Source organism: Lepisosteus oculatus, chromosome 7 (assembly GCF_040954835.1).
Source record: "Lepisosteus oculatus isolate fLepOcu1 chromosome 7, fLepOcu1.hap2, whole genome shotgun sequence".
In the NCBI taxonomy this organism is placed as follows: domain Eukaryota; kingdom Metazoa; phylum Chordata; class Actinopteri; order Semionotiformes; family Lepisosteidae; genus Lepisosteus; species Lepisosteus oculatus.
In genome coordinates this window covers 40,759,725-40,780,508 of record NC_090702.1, presented here as the reverse complement: position 1 = coordinate 40,780,508, position 20,784 = coordinate 40,759,725, and the positions used below count along the sequence as shown (strand labels likewise).

The 20,784-nt window shown below is 36.4% G+C and overlaps 1 protein-coding gene across 5 annotated transcripts in view; it reads left to right on the top strand.

Moving 5' to 3' along the window:
• The window catches only part of ccdc136b (coiled-coil domain containing 136b), a 41,983-nt gene that overhangs the window by 1,217 nt on the left and 19,982 nt on the right, over positions 1-20,784 (top strand). For all 5 annotated transcript variants that reach the window (XM_069192498.1, XM_015352437.2, XM_069192497.1 and 2 more), the window contains 2 exons: positions 17,177-17,542; positions 18,961-19,035. In XM_069192498.1, coding sequence (XP_069048599.1) covers positions 17,177-17,542; positions 18,961-19,035 — 441 coding nt within the window. The remainder of the gene's footprint in view (positions 1-17,176; positions 17,543-18,960; positions 19,036-20,784) is intronic.

The window sequence follows — 20,784 nt, the reverse complement described above, 5'->3', positions numbered from 1 at the left end:
CAAATGCCCTAGAGTTTAATGTGCAATTCATAACATCCTAAAAAGAGAAAATACATGTATTAATCATGTCAAGGCATTTAATAATTAAAAACCCTTTATGGACATATATTGTGAGAAAATTACTGAGTGCGCATTAAAAGAAAGTCTTGACCTCCAATCATGACGCTCCATGTCTATACTTTTTAGCAGAAAAGAGATGTGGCCATCTAATAAGGAGGTATATCGAACAGTAGCACCATATACTGTACTACCGTTTTAAATTTCACCCCTCTGTGATATATCAATGTCATGTTCATTTTGTTAGAAGTAATTAAACTTCTTATTTTTTATTGAAATAAAACAATAAACAACGTCACTATTTTGATGTAATATTTAAATGACCCATTAAAAAAAACAGATTATTGCTTCTGCAATAACTGCAGCATTGTTTTTTTTACATCAGTTTTTTTAATTACAAATATTTTAGATGTTTAGACTACTAAATTTTCCCTGCAAGTAAAGATGTAAACCTTATTGTTTTATCACCTTTTTAGAAGCAGTCGTGGGATGTTCCCTATAATTACATGGGAAAGGCATTTTTAATGCAGGAATATTTATAATGTGTCTAATTTCTGAAATTTTCAGACTTTTTCACAACTTATCCAATTAATTTAATAATAAAATGATTTCCTCTATTCCAGCGAAATTCCCAACTGCTTTTCTCACACTAACACAAATGCCCCTTATTGTCCTAGACATTTGTTTCAGATTGCGTTCCACACCCACCCCTGTAAAATAGTCTATAGTCCCTAAAGAACCCACAAGTGTCTCCTATTGATGGATACTGATGGATACCACCCTAGTGCCTGGTTGAAAGTGTGCTGCAACATAAGCTTTGCTTATTTCTGACACTGATGTTGTAGTTTAAGCTAAGCTTAAATGCTTTATCATCTATGGTATTTTTTACACTGACTTTGTACCGTAACAATCATAGATCACCGTGGAGACACCTCAGTGACACAAACTGGCAGGTTTTCTGGGTGCCTTTAAATCACCACATGTGTTAAACCTGGAAATGAAGCTCGAATGTGTTCACCTTAGCCAATAATTGGTTTAATTGAAAGGTAAGGTGGAACACAATGCAGAAGTCTCTGCTGACACCAGCCACTAACAAAGAGCTTTTAACACAGCTAATTACCTTATGTCTTAACTTAAAAAATTTGACGTAGTGTTACAAGTGTTACATTGATTTAAAGTAGACTTTTCTTTCACTCCTGATTATTAGCTCTTACTTTCATCATCTTTTGTGTTACATCTCAATGATGGGCAGTGGAAACACTCCAATCTCTCACCTGGGTAACTCAATCTTGTATTATCGGTTCAGGTGGGTAGCTGCGTCAGCATGCATAGGCTGCAAAGGAACAAGTAATAGGTTTATTCCATGCTGAAAAGAGAGGAAAGAAAATGCAACATTTCGGCCTTGGAGCCTTCTTCAGGTGTGAGGTCACACCTAAAGAAAGATCCATGGCCGAAACGTTGTGTTTTCTTTCTTCTCTTTTCAGCATGGAATAAACCTATTACTTTTTCCCTTGTATTATCAGTGTTCAACAACAATAGATTTTCTTATGCCCTTGGCATTCATGGCAAGGAAAGAGCGTAAGTCCATATCAGTTTCCTGGAACTGCCAATATGTGATGGAATAAGAAGAATTTCACATTACTCCTTTCCAAACTGGCATCGTGTGCATTGAATCGAAACTCTGCAGAAGTGATTAGTCTCAGTCTTTACACCTTAGCCTGACAGACTACCCTTATATATTCCAATAAGCCAACATTTGAAATAAATACTGCTTGATTCCCAGTAGCAAATCTAACACATAATAATGTTTTTCCATCTTTTTAATGTACCATATGATCTGTTAAATTGCATTTTAATTTATTCTTCAAGAAAACATGAGCTCATCATTTATTCTTGCTGGAACAACTTCTGTAAAGCAGACGCTTCTTATCTGAGTTTCTGTTGTCAGGTCTAATCTAAAGGGATTAAACTTGAAAACAACATACTGAACTAAATGAATAATGCTGCTTTTTTTTACCTCTATAGTGAGAGACTATTTTCCATTGAGAGTGTGCACTCTGTTTCCATGTCAAAAACTGATCAAAGTAAGCTCTTATAAAAGGTTGTTTTTTTGTTTAACTTGAGCTACATTATTTTTTAGGCTAAAAATGCTGTGTTTTAATGATGGTGAGTTTAATGATGGTGAGTTTAGCACAAATTTATTTTTTATGAATGCACAAAAGGCACAATTTCTGTCTTAACATTAACAAGCCTAATCCACTTGGGAACCCGTCTCCATAGCGATTATAAGCATTATAAACATAGAAGTGTATTGCAAATGCTTTCAAGGGCTTTCAATATTTCCTTTTGAAAGCGTTACAAAAAGAAAAAAACAATTTATGGTGTTTTTTTACTTTCACATTATGACAAGCATCCACTTTATTGTGGAATAACAGCGACAATGCAATTCTTGTAATACTGTAACTACTTGAAAGCAGAACGAGGAAGAGACATTGAATAATTCATGCCCTCCCACATTGCAAAATAGATCCAAGGCACACAGGCTTTAATTCTGCATTCAAGGAGGGAGCCTAGTGCAGTGGCAGGCTCACAGCAATCGAATCATATGAGACCTTTGGTATAATTTGCTCTACAATTAAAATATGTTGATGTTTAAAAATAAGATTTATTTATTTGGCATAGTAGTTGGTAAATACATCCATTGTGTAATTGTTTTTTCATGTTATTGCCTTAATACTGTTTTGTGCTGCATGACTGACTGCATGCCCGAACCAATTTGTTAGCATATACCACTGTAATAAAGGCCATTACATGGTAGTGTGTGTTTTAACAGCATTAATTTGACCACAGATGCAACAGATGGTATCACTGACCTAGGTTCTACTGACATTTAGTTGTTTTAAAAATAAATAGTCTCCTATAATGCAGCCTGATTATTAATCTAGCCAGAAACAAACACATCCAAACCTATTGTGTAATTAGATAAAGTTTTCAGTCATTACAGTAATTTTTTTAACATAGTTGCATAGGCCTCACGGATTGAGATTAATCTCTTCTCCTGCATCATATATGGTTATGGTGATATCTGCCTCTGTTCAGCATTTCCTTTCTATCAAAGCTTTCGAGTAATGAGAAACCAGATGTTGTTCTGGACATCCTGCTGAGCTTCTGACTGTATAGACTGAAATTCAGAGCTGGAGCAAGGTGTTGTTGTTAGGAAGAAGGGATATGTCTTTGGGACACTTTAGCATGTTAGCACATGACCTGTTTTTGTTCAGAATCTGTGACTAGAAAGCTATTAGATCCACACTGGATAGATTGGGCCCACTACAGCTCGCACATAGTGAAGGGGCTGCGAAAACTAATGAGTTTTACATACAGTAAGGTCCTACTTCTCCTTTATTAATAGGTGATCATCAAAACGGTTCTGTCCACCAACTGTACACCCAATTATTTCGGTACGAGTAGTTATAATGCCAAGGATTGTTTTTGCATTGCATATTTTTGTGTACTGCATTATGTTCAAAACCATAGAAACCTACACAGTATGTACATGGCATCTGTCTTCTATTATAAACCTTCAATAATTGTGGCTTTACTTAAAGCATTAATGATGTGCACCCCCAAATTTTCTGCATGAAGTTATAGAGGGAGGAGCCTATAGTAAAGATACTGATAACTGCTACTGTACAGTATATGGAGTACAACAGGGACTATCTCATATTAGAAACAAAACCTTTAAAAATATCAAAAGGCTTAAAAATTCCTGTACTTATGTATTCCAGTGAATTCTATGCCTTGAAGTAAAGATTAATAAACAAAAGAGAGCCTGTGCTGCGATTTAGTGTTCTGGTTACATTTGAAGCTTACAGCACAAAGCAGTGAAAAACCTAACACTGACATAAAAAATCCTGGCTCGTTGAAAAGGTGGTAAACTGCAGCACTGGTTTATATCATTTGGCTTTAAGTGTTATTTAAAAAAATCATCACTCTTTGGTTGCTAGGTTACACCTAAAAATTGGAAACTGCTGAAGTTAACCTCATTTCTAAACTCCTAGCTGCAATGCAGATAGTGGAAAGTATGTGCAGGAGCCTTTATGACATGTAGAATTGCAATCATCCCCTCAGGTAAACTGAAAGGGCAGAGAAATACTGTAGGTTAAATGTTGTCTTGTTGGTTTTAGTCCATTTGAACCGGACATGGAGTGAGCTGCATTTATTTCCTTTCGCTTTTGAAAGGCTCCAGTTAACATATAGTTTGTCCACCTTATATAATTCTATACCAAGATTTGTTGGAAACCAGAGAAGGTAGAGTTAAAAGGCTTGTCTTAAATATCAACTATTGGAAACAACCTTTGTAAACAGACACAACATTTGCTACTGAGCATCAGCCTTTGGGTATAGTCATTTCCTAGCCTTTCTCTTTTTACAGTCCCTCATTACTAACTTATTACTTTACCATCAAATATTCATAGGTTTTCAAGAGGAGATGATGAAAACGTCTATAGACTGGTTTAAGAACTTGTCTTCTCACCACTGCCAGAATGAGTAATGATGCAGACTGATTAGTCTTGCAGCATCACACTATTATTCTTGTTTTATTTGTATTCTTGGCCTATTACTGTATGCAATGTGGCTGTCAGCTCCTAAATATTACAAAGTCAGTTCCTGTCAAGTGCTCACACTATGGGACTGATGCCCGAAGAAAGGAAGAAAAAAGGAGAATGTATTTGCCAGCAGAGCAGACTTGCCACTGAGTGAGATTGCTGAAAGAGGGGCACCTTCATTCTCATGACTCAGGCAATTAAACGTCAAATTAGGAAGAGGCACGTAGCGTCTCCAACCAGCATGCATTTTCAAATGTCAGATTAGAGGAGAGCCATGTGGTTTCTAACAGGGGGAATCAATCTTTGAGAAAGAGGTGCATTTAGCATGCTAAGTATTGGTGGGTGGGATTTCCTATGAATTCAGCCAACGTAACAGAGCAAAGTAACTCATGACGAGCACTTGGAATTGACATTTATTGAGTGTGAGTCAGGCCTGTTGTTCATCAATGTGTTCAGAGACAGCTGAGATTTATTTTTCATCATATCTACAGCAAGGATAGCTGATTAGTGCCGGCAGAGACACCTCCAGTGTTGGAGTGTGAGATGTGAGTAAACTGTTCTAGCTGATAAACAAGGTTAGAGAAGATTCTCAGCCCTATTCTGGTTTAGAGGAAGACATTTGGTTTAGACTAGAGCAAATCTATTCTGGTTTGCTAGTGAACTTATTTCCTGAGTCCTAGAATTATAGAAAGAGAACTGCTTATTTCTTGCAATATAATAAGAAAATGACTAATTGTAGTAGATACTATTCTCAGTCAAACAAGATATCAGTGAAGGGACTGATCAAATGAATATAATTAATTTCAAAAGTAGTTTTTCCTGCTTATGCTACTTATGAAATTAGCTTTTTATGTGAAAGTGATGTTGATACTGTGCAGAAGGAAAAATAAGATGACAACTACTAAAGTTGTCAGATTCAAAAGTTTTTACAAATGGGATCTGTCCCGTTTCAGTCAGTGATCTGGTGCCTACAGTAACATGGGAGGCACAGGGCACACACACTGTGGGACTACACCTTGGGTGGCATGCAAGTGCATTGTTGAGCCTTATGTGAAATTATCCAAAACATACTATGGTTTTACATTAAAAGAAGTCTGTATTTTGTTAGTTGAGTGCCTATCATTGCATTGTAGTGGCTATACATTTGTGAAGTATGATTCACAATGTTCTGCTCTTGCCTGAATTGGTGTTTTAGCAGAAACTGAGCTTTTGTTGATCACTTTGCACTCATGAGAATGAACAACTGTTTCCGTGAATCATTTAATCTTTTGCTATACTGTTAGTAATAATGCCATCGATTTACTTTTTTCTTTTAACATGTATGTAGCAGTATATTTTTATTCTGCTTTGCTTGCCTTTACTGAAATAAATGTTTGCACTGTGTTGGGACATGCTAGAAGGAAATGTTCTTTGTATTTTCTTTCAGCTGGAGTAGGAAAAACACAGACGAGGATACACAATCCTTGCACACTGAAGACACCCTCTACTTTATATTGTAAATTATTGATGACAATAAGCTTTACATAAAAGCTATTCATATTGAATGATCTTACTTCAGTGTTCAGAGAACATTTTTATTAAGGTGCTAATCCTCTCTGTTTACAGTTTAGCAGACTGTTCAACACATGAACATCGCAGGGTACAGTATGTACATCCTGCAGAACAACAAATCAGAATACTCCTTGTGTAGCAAAGTATATATCTATGGTCATCGTGAAGCAATAGTCTTGGAGTCAGTTGTGAGACTAGAGAGCATAGTTAATTTTAGTGTTCTGCTGAACATGGAGATGGGTCAAATTTGAAAGTTGCACAAAGATAGATTTGAATCAATCTTCCATAAACAAGGAATTATATGTATCCTCTCATAAAAACAGTCTAAGATCTTCCATTTCCTTTGTTTGAAGGCTGTTTTCCAATGCATTTTATATGTATCTGCAAGACAACATTTCTCAGAAATATATTATCTGTATTTTGATCGGATGGAGAGAAGTGTCTGAATGCTACTGGTGTATTAAATCTTTTTCTAAGTGTATTACATTTTTTTGCATCCTTTTTAAAACCAACCTTTCATGGTGTCTGAACCTTTAAGGTAAGATGGTAAGAACTTTAGAAGCAAATTACAGTTGTAGAACTCAGGGGACATTTGTGGATTTACATATCTAGATCCTAAATCCATTACTCTCTCTTGTAAATGAACATACAATACATAAGGCACATCAAGGCCTAAACGAAGTATTTAACACAGAAGGAAATATCAACCAGTAACTGTATTGCCGAATGTTGAAACATTTAGTGCCCTGTTACCATGGCTGTTTTTATGTACATTTTTAGACTACAAATAGTGAACCTAAACATTGTAATTAACATTTTTGATAAATATGATTTATTGCCACAAATAATCATATTTGTAAATATTTTTTCATTGTTGTTCACACTGTGAAATATAGTTACCTAGCTGATATTTTTCTATATAGTGGACCAGGAGAATAACAGAATTGCAGGTATGTATTCAAAAAATGACTTGGCTTCTGTCCCCTAGTTTGTCATTGATATACAGTCAGGTTCACAGCTCATTAAGGCTTTGCATCCTTTTTAAAGCCGTGCATTAGGTATGGTTTTCTTTGTAAGGTGTCCAGTGGAACTCATGGCCTTATTTATTAATGTGCAACTGTACCTTAGTTACTGAGGAAAATGAAAACCTTTGTGCAATTTAAGAAGAGAGGGGAAGACTCAGGGTTGCAATTATTAAGGCAATGCAATTTTTAAAACTTGGGATAAAAAGAAACACGTTCTATTATTTCCCATTAGATACTCCAAAACTGAGGTTTTCATGGCTCAGTCAAATGATACTCAACGTTCTCACTCTCAGCACAATACACAATTGAAAACACCATATGCAGTTTAATATGAATGCTTAAAGGGAGTATTTTAATTCGAACAATAAATGACATTGAACACTCTGAATCCTCATCCCAGAATAATATGTATTTATTTAACCTGGTTAGTCAACCAACACTGCCAGCTGTCAATGTTCTAACTTTTGAGAGGTGATGTGACCACTTACAGCCACTTCATTTATAGCTTGTGAATTGGATAGAAGCAGAATACATTTGGAACATGTCTTACTCAATGAACATGTGCTGCTAGGTGAGGTGTATAGTTACTTAATCTCGGAATAGTTAGACATGGGCTATAAAAAGTAAGATAATGTCAGAGTCTGGCTGGCAGCCACAGCAATGCAGAAGGTTAGGGTCAGGACACAAGGGAAATAACTCAATGATCATGTGTGAATGCTGGGAGACTCATAAGGCTCTCAGCCAGGGAATTCAGATGATCACTTTAGTTTCTGGGAGTCACCAATGGTACTACAGCTATAGACCCTATTTTTTCAGTATATCTTAGTATTACCGCTCCGACTCTAATTCTAACCTCAACTCTTCTAACATTGCCTGTAATTTACCTGGTTTCTGAGTCAACAATGACACCATTAGTACACCATTGCTTTGTGGGGATTTTATACAAGTATTCAGTCTGCCACCCAGTAGGGAGTACACATTGGTGTCTCTATTTAAACAAGTCTGAGACATTTAGAAACTGAACTGACTGTGTTAAAGAGTTGCTAAATACTCTTTAGTAGGAAAACATAGTATTGTATGTAGAGTAAGAGGTGCTCTTAACCCTCGATGTCTATCATGTTTTCATAAAATATATTGGTATCTGTGAATTGTTTTTTTGACCACAGGTGTACCACACATTTAATGTACAGTATATGATGACAACCAATGCTTTATTATATTTCTTAATCACTGACAGGACTGGAACCACAGATTCATCCTTTTAAGAAGACCGTATGTTGAATTAATAATGAGTTTGGAGGAATACTTTGTGACAAATATCAACAAAGTGTCATTATGCAATAGTATTTTTTGGAAAAATTAGTATCTTGAATGGATTCTGACCATTTTCATTCTTAAGCATGTTGCAGCTAGGGATTTACTTTTGAATTCTGGTTGAAATAATGTATTAAATAAGATGGAATTAAATGGAAATAGATCTTAAATACTGGTTAATAACATACTTCACAATGATATAATACATTACACTCAATATGAGGATTCAAAACATTTTCTTGTAATTGCCACAATAGGTCAGTAGCATGATAGAAGGCTAATTAGCACTACTACCTCACAGAATTTTAGTCCAGGATTTAATTCTGGACTGGGATTCCATTTTTGTCAAGTTTCCTTGAGCTTTCAGTGTTCCTGTGGATTTGTGTTGGGTGCTATGATTTCCTTCCACCTTCCAATGCTACATTAATTGTGTATACTGTGCGTGCCCTCTGATAGACTGGCACCCTGTCCAAGACATGGATTTATGCGTCTTTCTGACAATAGATGAATGGGTACAGCAATAGGTGCACTGATAATATTTAGTATAATTTGCAGTATGCATCCTCTTTATGATATGTATTTTTAATACATGGCATCATTATATTTTTACTCTTAATCACCTTCAAAGTCTAATACTGTACCTGATACAGAGATGACATTTCATATGTTTGATATATTATGTAAGGTTCAGAACCTAGAAGAGGTATAAGTCTGTTGAGTTACAACTACTTTATTAACTGCTAACTACAGCATATTCAAAGCTTGCTTGTTTGTAACAAAGTGAATGCCAAAGAATGATGCAGATATTCAGTGTGTGGTCTGTGTATAACTCACAAAGCTGTACAAAAAATATTTGTACAGATTATTGATATTATGTACAATACTGTGCTAAATGTGTAGTGAGATACCATTGGGTGATTAATTGAATCTTAAAAACAGTTGTTCTTCATATGTCCTGGAGGGATACTTTTTGAGGTAAACAGTATAAATAGCTCGTCATTACATTTTTTGTTTGTTATTTAGTTATAATGGTGTGTAATAGTGCAAAAGCTTGCTCTGCCATGCTTTAAAGAATCAGTAAAAAATGTAATAATTCGTGGAACTTGAAGCATTATGTACTGTACTGTAGGTCCCTGATGTGAATACCTACAGTAAGTTCTAAGCAAGGACAATTTATAGTTTTGCAAAGGAACTGCTAGTCTTCAGGCTGATTATTAATAAACTCATATTTTTTATTTCAAAAGAAACATTAATTTCAGTACAGCAATACAACAAGATTTGCAAAAATAATTATAGATTCAGTGCATTAATATTTCTTTTTAAGATGCAAAGAACAACACATTTTATAGCACAGTTCTTAATTCTTCACAGTTCTGTACATAGATTTTAAACAGAAGTTCAGGAGGAGGTCAAAACCTATTTCCACCTACAGTACCTACAGTATGTAGAGATATCACACTCCTTGCTTATTCGCTTGCACTTGGCTTGTTTCTGTATTTCACCCTCCACCCCATCTTTGTCCTTGCAACGTACACTGCAAGCCCTGAGGGTTTCTGTCAGCCCTCTCTTTAGGCTGTGGTTCTCTACAGACAGGTACTGTAAGTTACTCCTCAGTAATGCTTGCTTTTTGAATCATGCCTCTTCTCCACCTTAATTGCAGTTTGACCAAACTACTGGTTTGTGTTTCCTTCCTGAGTGATAAAAAGTTGCACTGAAAAAAGGTTTGTTACATTTTCTGTTGCACCTCAGAGCGTTCATCTTAGATGAATATAAGATTACAAAAAGGCTACAAATGAGATCAGGCCATGTGGTGCATCCAGTTTACATGAATGCTGGGAGAAAAGTGATTCATTCAAAAGTGATATTAGCTTCTTGAAAAAGCCAGGAAGGATGTCAGCTGAGAACATAGCTGGGTGGCCTCTTAAGAACATAAGAACAGAAGGTTAAAAATGAGAAAAAGCCATTCAGCTCATCTAGCCCATTTGGTATTTAGTATTTAACTGATCCAAGGATCTCATCCAGCTGTTTTTTAAAAACAGACAGTGTATTGGGTTCAACCACATGGCTAGGTAGCTTTTTCCATACACAACACATTTTCCAGCTTGTTCCAGACTCCAAATGGGACCTCTGACGTAATGTTTTCTTGAACAGGTGCATGGATACTGTGGCATTTCATTACTGAGTCATTGCTTGCAAATCATTACCTTTTAACCTCATCTCATAATCCTATATCATTTAATCTTTTACACGGTAACCAAACTAATCATAGTGATAATTCTGTTGGTAGTTTTGAAAGTAATTCAATTAACAATTAGCTTTAGGTAGCCATTTAACAAAATGACACTTTCATGTAATGTTTTCAGTGTGTAAATATTGAGTTTTGTAAACTATGAAGATAGTAAAGGAAGCTTTAGAAGATATTAAATTAGTAGAGACTGTAAATTTTGTATCTCACTTACATGTATGTAACTACCTTAGAAGAGATAATGTCACTGCATTCACTGATCTGAATCTTGTGCCTCTTGTAGTGTGTAGTGACAATATACAGTAGTAAAACTAAGGAGAAAACTCAGTTTACATTTTACACACTTTTGAATTGGTAAGCATTCAGTCCAGCAGACTGAAACATTAAAGCTTTATTTATAAAGCCAAAACCTGCAAAAGTGTTTGGTTGATACTGTATCTAAGCAAATAACGCTGGACGAGCAAAGCTTTGGGAGGAATAGCAGAGACCCAAAACTCAGAGTAAAGAGCAGTGCTCGGAAAAGAAAATCATTTATTTCTAAAACTTACAAGAAAAACATTCTGAATTAAAAGAATGTCAGTGTGCAAGCTGCTGCAGGTTGTCACAAAGACAGAGACATGGTGATAATTGGACAGGTCCATGTACTGTAGCTGTCATCTTAGTAGCACAACACTGGCAGCTTTCCAAGTCTGTATCCAATCGGTTGGGAAGGCAAATCATCATTTAATTTAGTCACTGCACAGCTAATTATAAGTAAATAGAAAAAATGAAAAGCAATTACCCTTTCTGCAAGGCATTTATACTTCCATATTCATATTGAACAGTTCCACAGGGCCATCCACACAAATATTATTGTAGGGAAGAGAGTAAAGCCTACATGCTTGCAAATACTCATATACTGTACCATATCTCCTTTTTTCCTCTTTTGTTTTTTATTCCTGCAGTTCCATGTTGGACATATTCACTATTCTAGACTTCTAAACATCCAATAATTATTATTCCTGACACAAGGATTAATTAGGCACCTCCCTGTATCAAATTAAAAGATTTTATTGATTTGGCCTTTCCAGTTGCCTTCTTTTTTATAGGTCACAGGTATAGCTCAGATGCTGCAATGATATCATTCACATTAGAAAATAGGATGAGTCAAATGGCCAGGACAGAAGAGCATGCAATGTAAACCTTACCAAATAAACTACATAGGAAGGGGATGTTGTTTTGGACAATTGCTAGAATTCCCTGTTTTGTAAACTTGCTTTCTCCCATCTTTGCTGGAGGTGGTTGTGCAGATATTCATTGTTCTTTTTATAAAGGTATTTACTTTAAACGTGTGCAGCACAGAGGCGCAGTGGTTAGCATTTACATGGATTTTCCGTGTACTGCAGTTTCCTCCCATAGTCCACAGATGTACAGTACTGGCAGGTTAATTGGGTTCTGAGGAAATGGGTCTGGTGTGACTGTCTGTGTCTGTGTCTGTGTCTGTGACCTGTGATGGACTGGTATCCTGTCCAGGGTGTATCCTGCCTTGCACCCGTTTGCAGGGATAGGCTCTGTGTGGCTCCCTCATGTGCTCCTCCATTCCACTATGTGGAAACACTTTGGTCAGCAATTAAAGCTGTGAATCTTTTTGGGTAGGTCTGTAGCACACTAGTATGGTGCAGTTTTCACCTTTTTATTTATTCTAACATGCTCAAGTTCTGTCCAGTCAGTTGGGGATCATTGAGGGACAGGAATTGCTACCGACTTTCTATCGGATTAAAGTCAGGATTTTGATTCGGTCACAAACTTTCATTTGACCTTATGCTTTGGGTCACTGTCCTGGTGGAAGGTGATATTTCATTACAGTTTTAAGTCCTTAGCAGACTGAAGCAGGTTCTCCTCATGTACTAACCTAGACTTTGCTTCATGCATTCTCTTCTCCTGACAAGCCATCCAATCCATGCTTATAAGAAGCATTCCGACAACATACTGTAGTTTAAAAAAAAATTTTTCCAGAGGAATGGCAATGACTGGGTGATGAAGTGCGTGTATTTTGTGTTTGGCAAATATGATATCAGAAGAATTCCAACTTTGTCTGACCACAAGATCTTTTGCCACATGTTTGCATTTGCAGTATCACTTAAATGTTTTGTTTTGTTGCAAGTCCATATTGTATTTGAGAAGGGTTTGTCACTCTGCCATACAGGGCAGCTTTGTGTTTTGTCTAGGATATTGTCAATTCATGGTATTTTTTTCATCTCAGCTATTGAACGCAGTAGCTCTCTCAAAGTCACTGCAGGCCTCTCAGTGGCCACAACCACTTTCCCAACTACTCAGTTTACCCAGAGGGACAGCCCAATCTAAGCATTGAAAATACACCTACTACCTCATTATGATCAACTTTTCCATGTTCATAGGGACATTGCCTTTGAATTTTTTATAAGCTGCTCCTGATCTCTGCCTTCCTACTTTATCCCTAAGTTGTTCGAAAGCCGTTTGGTCTTCAGTGTTGAATGTTTGCTAGAAATTCAGTACCAGACCGAGATGACAGAGTGATCTTGCAGAGACAAGTGTTTATACTCTAAAATCATGTGAACCAGTATTACTGCACACAGACAGAAGCCATTCAACTCATCGTTGGACTTATCGAAGTCTTAACTAATTTGGGTTTGCTACAGTATAGTAATGAGAACGAATACTTATTCAATCAACATATTTTAGTTTTTTATGTTCTCTGCAGTTGTTGCTAACATTTAACTTTTTCATCCTTAAAACTGTTTATTTGAAGTATTTACATTTTAAATAAAATAAACATTAAAAATGAGCATACAGTACATCATTTGTAAATCAACAAAATTGGACATCATTTGATGGGGAAGAATGTTTTTGAAAGACACTGTACAATATATACAATACATACTACATTCATTTTATAATGACAGCATTTTTGTTTGTGTTGACAAACTGTATAGATTTACTATCTCTTTTCTTTAAAATTTCAATTCAATTTTTAGGTACTTTTTTAGTTTATCTTAGATTTTCTTCTGATAGTTTTCTTCATTACAGATGAAAGGTAGAGAGAATCTTTGAAGTTATTATTGCAATAAACTAGTGAAAGAGCACAATATACATTCTGTAAAACGTACTGTACCAGCACACAGACAGGAACACATTTAACTGACTGTGAAATAGGTATTACATATAATAGGATAAGGGGATTTTATTTCTGTCTGACCTGAGCTAAATCTTTAAGCCAGTGACCTTTCTTGATTAGGCAGCCCTGTAGGCCAGACCTGTTGTAGCAACAAAGTACTTAGAAGACGACATCTGCTGAATCGGAGACTGGGTTGAAGTGCTAAGTTCTTTAAGAGTTAAGTTCAAGTTCTATTTTAATTGTTGAAACTATTTTTTCTAGTGTTCTTGTAATTTTACTCTAATAGCATTTTTGTAAAGGTGGAGAATGATCAAAGCCGTCTCAGGACTGAAAATGACAGTGTTACAGTATGTACTGTACTATACGATCCCCGTTGCCTGGCAACAGGAGCACAAGCTAGACACAGTATTCTATATCAGACTTGCTTAGATATTCTCCCCTTTTATGCATTCCCTTTTATAAAACACATTTCTCTGAACTCTCAAGTTAACGTTCTCTCTCACTGACATATGTGGTGACTCTGAATCAATTGAAAGCAACTATCTGCTTCTGTGTCCCTCATAAAACGGTAAAGAACTCAGGCAAAGCTTTACATAATGCCTCATAAAACTACAATATCATGTGACATTCTTGCTCATTCCCACTCTTGACAATATTTTTTTCTTTGGCATTGAAGGCAATCATTAATTACATGCGATCAAATAAAGACTATTATTCTGAGCTTCGTGGCCAGATGAGAAAAGATAACAGACGAATCGGAATCCATGTTGAAAATGAACAAGTGTGGGTGTGTGGTGTTGTGGCAGTTGTACTTTTCCAAGTCAGAGAAGTAATTACTTCACTTCAGTCCTTTGGTGTGTGAGTAAAATAAGTGAAGTATAAATTAAAGTAATGGATAGAAAGTGCATAGTTTTAATTAGCGCTTTCCTCTCATTTTACACCGGAAATTCGATCCAAGTAGAAACTAATTTTAAATGGAAAATACGGCTCCAAATGAAAACCGTATAAAAAGAATTAAAATATAAGTTAACTGATACAGAGGAAAAATAGGCTTGAAGCACATGCAGCTGTCAGTGTTTGCAAATTAGTAAGAAAAGCAACTATATTTAGACTATGCCTTCTGTTTGGGCTTGAGTGACAGAAGGATAGCAGGAGCAGAAGGTCGAGACACAGGAGGGATTCTTTGGCTGAATATTCTCTCCTGGATGACCCAGCTCGTATTGCATGTTTATCGTGACTGTTTGTCTTCCTTCCATCTTGCTGCTGACATTCCGAGAATTCAGGTGGATGTCAGCTGTTTTTATGTACATCCAGGACTGGTATGAAAGAATGTGCTTTATAAACCATTTGAAGAAAGTAGTACATACTGACAATTTAATATTCTTCTCTGTGAACGACCCTGTGGAATTCACCCTTCCGCAACGCCGCGAGATACGAATTTTATTGAGAAGCTAATTTCACGGTTTAATTCTGAGGTTGTTTTTTCTATTGAGCCACAAGATGGCGTGATTGAACATTTAAAAATTGAAACAGGATTATGTTGAGAAGTTTTTATTTATTCCCCGATCTTCCAGTCCTTGTATATCTTTCAATTTTGGGGAATTGCTTTACTACATATGGGTTCATGACCAAACGCTGACAAAAAGAACAGGTGTTTTGCATTTTGGATTCTAGCATTGCAGGTCCTCCAAATCATGATTCAAATAAGGATAAGACATTAAAGAGGTACAAACAGGCGTTACAAGAAGAGCCAGATATGACTGTGAAAACTGTGGAAGCGATAATTGGTAGATTGTAAGTGCAAACAAATGAGAATTATTTTTAGACAGTAGGTTAGTGTGATGACTGTTGTAATATACTCAAAAAAAGAGTACAGAAATAAAATAAGAGAAACAAAGAATTGTTTAAAGGGGAACTTAAAAGCCAAGCTGAAATAGTCAGACTTATTCCAGATCAGCCTTTCACCTCTGATATCACACAGCAGAGCATTATAAATGTTATTGAAAGCTGATAATATTTTATGTATGAATCTTGTGCAGTCTTGTAATAAATTTGTTTGCTGTCATTTTTAAGTGTATAGTATATATACAGTTGGATAAGAATATGGCACAGTGGTAAGAATTGATGCCATGCATTAGTATTGCTGTATTGGTGGGGCCCTGGGTTCAATTCCAGAACTGGGGTGCTATCTGTGTGAAGTTTGTTTGTTCTCCCTGTGTTTGTGTGGGTTTCCTTCCACAATCCAAAGACATACTGGTAGGTTAAATGGCTTCTGGGAAAATTGGATTGGTGTGATGTGTGTTTCAGTCCCTACCCTGGCATCCGGTCCAGGGTGTACCCCGCTCATTGCTTGCTGAAATAATTTCTGGCTCCCCTGTGATCCTAAATTGAATAGAGTGGTTAGAAAATGGATGGATGGAAGAAATTGTATTTTTAACTGGGGTATGCATTGATATAGTTCTGAAATCCACAGGAATCCTGTGCTAGAAACTAAAATTGGAGATCTAAGCTTGTGCATTTTAGTTCCAATTAAGTTCTGAGCAAATGAGTTCTGAACGTTTTGCAATTTTGTAAGCACATATTTTCAATCCACCAGAAAACGATGCCTTCTAAAAATCATGCTTGAAAAATCAAAGTTGCACATTTGCTTTTTCTTACTTAGATTAGAAAAGACATTAATGCATATGAGTAATATTCTGAAGAGAACAAAAATACAAACATTTTAATTCTAATATGAGTTGGAGCAAATTGTTCAGATTTTGTTCCACGGAGTTTCATGAAGGGAATTTGGTAGCTGCATCGGGGGAATGGTGCATAAATGAATCTTCTCTAGTTTTAGTTGATAAGCTGGCTCTTAAAGTAAAACATGAGTGAAGACTTCTGCAACTTTCTATAGGCTTGTCAGAGTCTAACCCTTCTGCCAGGATCTGTGGTGGTTGCAGCATTTTAAAAAAATAAGTGGCTGTTTTTCATTTTTCCTGTGCAGTAAAGGATTAATCACTGTAAACTGAGAGAATTCCAAAGATGGAAGGCATGACATCAAAAGAAAGGCTAATACTGTATGAACTTCTGATGACTAGAAAAACCAACACCCCCTATTGTCTTACTGTATTATACTGGTAGTGTAAAATCCACGTCCATTTGTAAATAAAGAAGACTTATATAGATCTTAACATGACGATGGAACTGTGGCCTCTTTCCTTCAGTGGTGGCTAACCATTTTTCAACTTCTTTCTGAACAAAGAGGACGCCTGCGATGAGAGGCCTGATAGACCTGGGCAGGAGGACATGACTGCTATGGAGAAAGAGGTGAAGAAAATTAATAACAAGGAAGAAGAGAAAGAGGTGGCAGGGGTTAAGGAGGAAGAAGAGGGGACAGCAGTCAACGACAGCAAAGCACAAAAGGAAATGGAGGGAAAAGAGGAGAAAGAAGCGATGGATGAGAAAGAAAAAAGGAACCTGAAGGCAGGAGGAGACTATGGTGAGGAACTTATATCCGAAGAGCAGGAGTTGGAAGAGCTAAGGTCCCAGGTTCTTCAGCTGCTGAATGAGCTAGAGGAGGCAAAAGAACTCTCCCAGAAACATGAGGAGAGCTTCAATGAATTGCAAGGTAGGAAAGACAACTGATACTTTTAGAGAATTAATATACAGTATAAATTGATTTATATTTATATATAGAATACCTCTTCTTGTTTGTAACGTTTCTTACAGTATGTTCTAACTCTTTGTGTAAAGAAGTGCATCCTCTTCTAAGTTATATATGCATTTCAACCTAGTTTCCCTTCATGTTCAGTATGTACAGTAATTGATAGGATTTTGAATACTTTGGTCAGACTGCCTTGTAATGGTCTTTGTTTAGAACTCCGAAGGTTTCTTTTAGCCTTATTGTAGGGCTTTCCTTTAATAACAGTAATATTTGTTTTGTGACGTGGTGACCAAAACACAAAACCCCACACACAATGTGGCACACAATATTCTAAAGATGGGCATCCATTTAGAATCTGTCAACAACAATAGGTTTCTGTCGTGTAAATTAAGTAAAATGTGTAGTAGGATTCATTTGCCTGCTGCACTTGAGAGCAGTTTGTACAGGGGAAGGTGAGTTAAACTTTACATGCTCCCACATCTGACAGCTGCAGTCCCAGTGCATACATTGTGTAGACAGCTGTTTAAGACTCTATTGTGACATCACTGCTGGGCTCTCTCAGGGAATGCTCAGCTGCTCGGATCTCTGCGCCCACGGTATCATTTCAGAGTAGCTCCAAGGCTGCCATTTTAATTCTTGCTGAGTCACAGCTTGCTGGACTGCAGTGGGTCACCTCCTTTCAGCACATACTGTCACTCCACAAAAATAAAGGCTTCTCTGTGTCCAGAGTTTTAAAAAGAAGCACGACTGTTTGTCCCTAGAATTGCATGTATTTTAAAAGAGGAAACTAAAAGAAATAAAAATGATATGAAGTCTGCATAGGTCCACTTTCTCTATGCATTTTACAATTTTGTAAATATTTTAGATCCCAAATGACTTCCAAAAAGGGGATTTTCAATTTCTTTTAATAGTAAAATAAATCTCAGGAATGTTTTAGTGAGATACCTACAAACTTAAAATGTAGATTTTTACTGTTCACAAACATGTTTAGGAGTTTTTTAAAGTAATGTCACATGCTGTAGCCTTGAAGTCAGACAAGGGGAGAACAAAAGAACAGAAACAAAAAAAAAGGTCACTAAGCCAATTGTTTTTTACATGGCCTAAATCCAAAATATTCATGTACTGTGACTTTCATTTTATAAGGCAATGCAAAATGGGAAAAACATTTAAGAACTATGTTACAGAAAAACACATCATCTCATGCAAACTGTTGAGTAGTATTGAAATTTAGGTCTACAGAAATTTTTGGCAGATTCACATAATATTTTGTATTCTAAATGGATTTTTGTTTCTGAAACTTTTCTAAATGAATGTTAGAAAGTGTTCTCCGTGTCCGTGTAGGACACCTCTAAGTGCATCATTTCCAATTTCCCAACCAACAGGGCTGCTGGAGGATGAAAGGCTGGCCAGTGCACAGCAGGCTGAGACCTTCACCAGACAGATACAGAGATTACAAGGTAATGATACCAAATTATAGTCCATTTGTATTCATTGATTTTAAGTCTTTAAGTGTGAAGTCTAAAATAAGACACCAAGATATTATTTTTTCATGCTGCTCTACATGCATATTTAAGGAGTTCTCAGCCATAGAAAAGATATATTACTCTGGCAAAGATGCATAAAAAGATATATAACACATGAAAATAATATATAAACAAAGAAACACTGTACTGTGTCGTAACCATATATTAATCTTAAAATTTTATAGATGAGAAGTCTGTTTGAAATCTGTCTGTTGTGTCATATACCATACTGTATGGTGTTAAAACATAGTCAATGAACAAGACTCACTAAAATGGATTGGATGTGCGTCAGCAATGGTTTTTATGGAAGATTTTATGTATTCAGAGGGAGGACAGATACAGCAACATCAGTATTCCCTAGATGTTGTCTAGATGTCAGATTTCAGGCTCACAGAGAAGGCCCTCTTTTCCCAGAAAACCCAAAGCAATCACATCGGAGAAGGGCAGAAGACTAAATAGTGAAATCAAACATAGAGAAAGGCAACATTGATATTGTTCCTCCAGACTCCTGCAAGATTACAACCTTTGGCCCTTGAACTAAATGGAGAAAGAATGTCTGGGAAGGAGCAGAGCACTTTGAGAACCAAAGCTGTCAAAACAAGGAAGAAAGAGAGTTAACCATGACTGGATTGCAACTGGAATCCCACATTGCCCTGATCAGACATCTTCAGGTCCATGGACATCTATCATCCTCAACTATGAGGGAGAGCCTTATTCAGCTGTATAAATGAAAGTGATAGGTTTATTCCGTGCTGTGGAGCCTTCTTTGGGTGTAAGAAAGATGGGGCAGTCAGCAAAGATAATATAGCATGGGAAAACAAAAGCCTGGATAGAGGAGGAGGCGGGAGCAGGGGAGAGGCAGAGTGGCCAATCAAGTGGTGTGAGGTCGAGAGAGGTGAGGAGAGGTGTGAAACAAAACCTACAAATGAATAGAGAGAATTAGAAAAAAAACAAGTCTGTCGTTGAGAGAATGGGGAAGGTGTGAACGAAGTTTCAGGATAATTTTAGTTTCTAATTCTGCTATAGGAGTTAAGAAACCCTATTTTGAGAACACAGACGGAGCGATCAGTGTGATCATGGCCGTCAGAGGTGAAATGAGAAACTTTCATTTCAGAGGTGAAATGAAATTGTCAAGTAACATAAATTGAGTTCATTGAATATTTTTTTATCGACTTCTGCACTTCTTATACTGACTGAATCCTGGCAATATGATAAATCATAGAATAAAGTTTTTGATTTATATCATGAACTGTATAGTTTCAAGACAAACATATAATGTACAGTATATTGATATTATAGTATAAAGAAATTTCAAACTGTAGTGTGAGGAGCTCCGTTTATACAACTGGAATTGTGCTATCAGCTCTTTCGTGCTGCTTGAAGTAAAAAAAGCTACTTGTGGAGTCAACTGATGAACTAAGTAAAAATAAAATACAACTACAATGTATTGTATTGGAAGTGAGGTTTTTTTTCAGGTTCATATTGAATACATTAACCAGCCGGTGAAGTTCAGCAGCAAGTGTTCTCTTGATTAGTTCATTGCATGCCAAAGGGTTTGGCACTAGACACCACATTAATATCATTATAGTAATTGCATTAGCACAGAAGTGTTTTCATTTATGTTTTCTATTGAGACACCAAATCAAGCCACCAAGCTAGTCAGCACAAAACACACAAATGTTA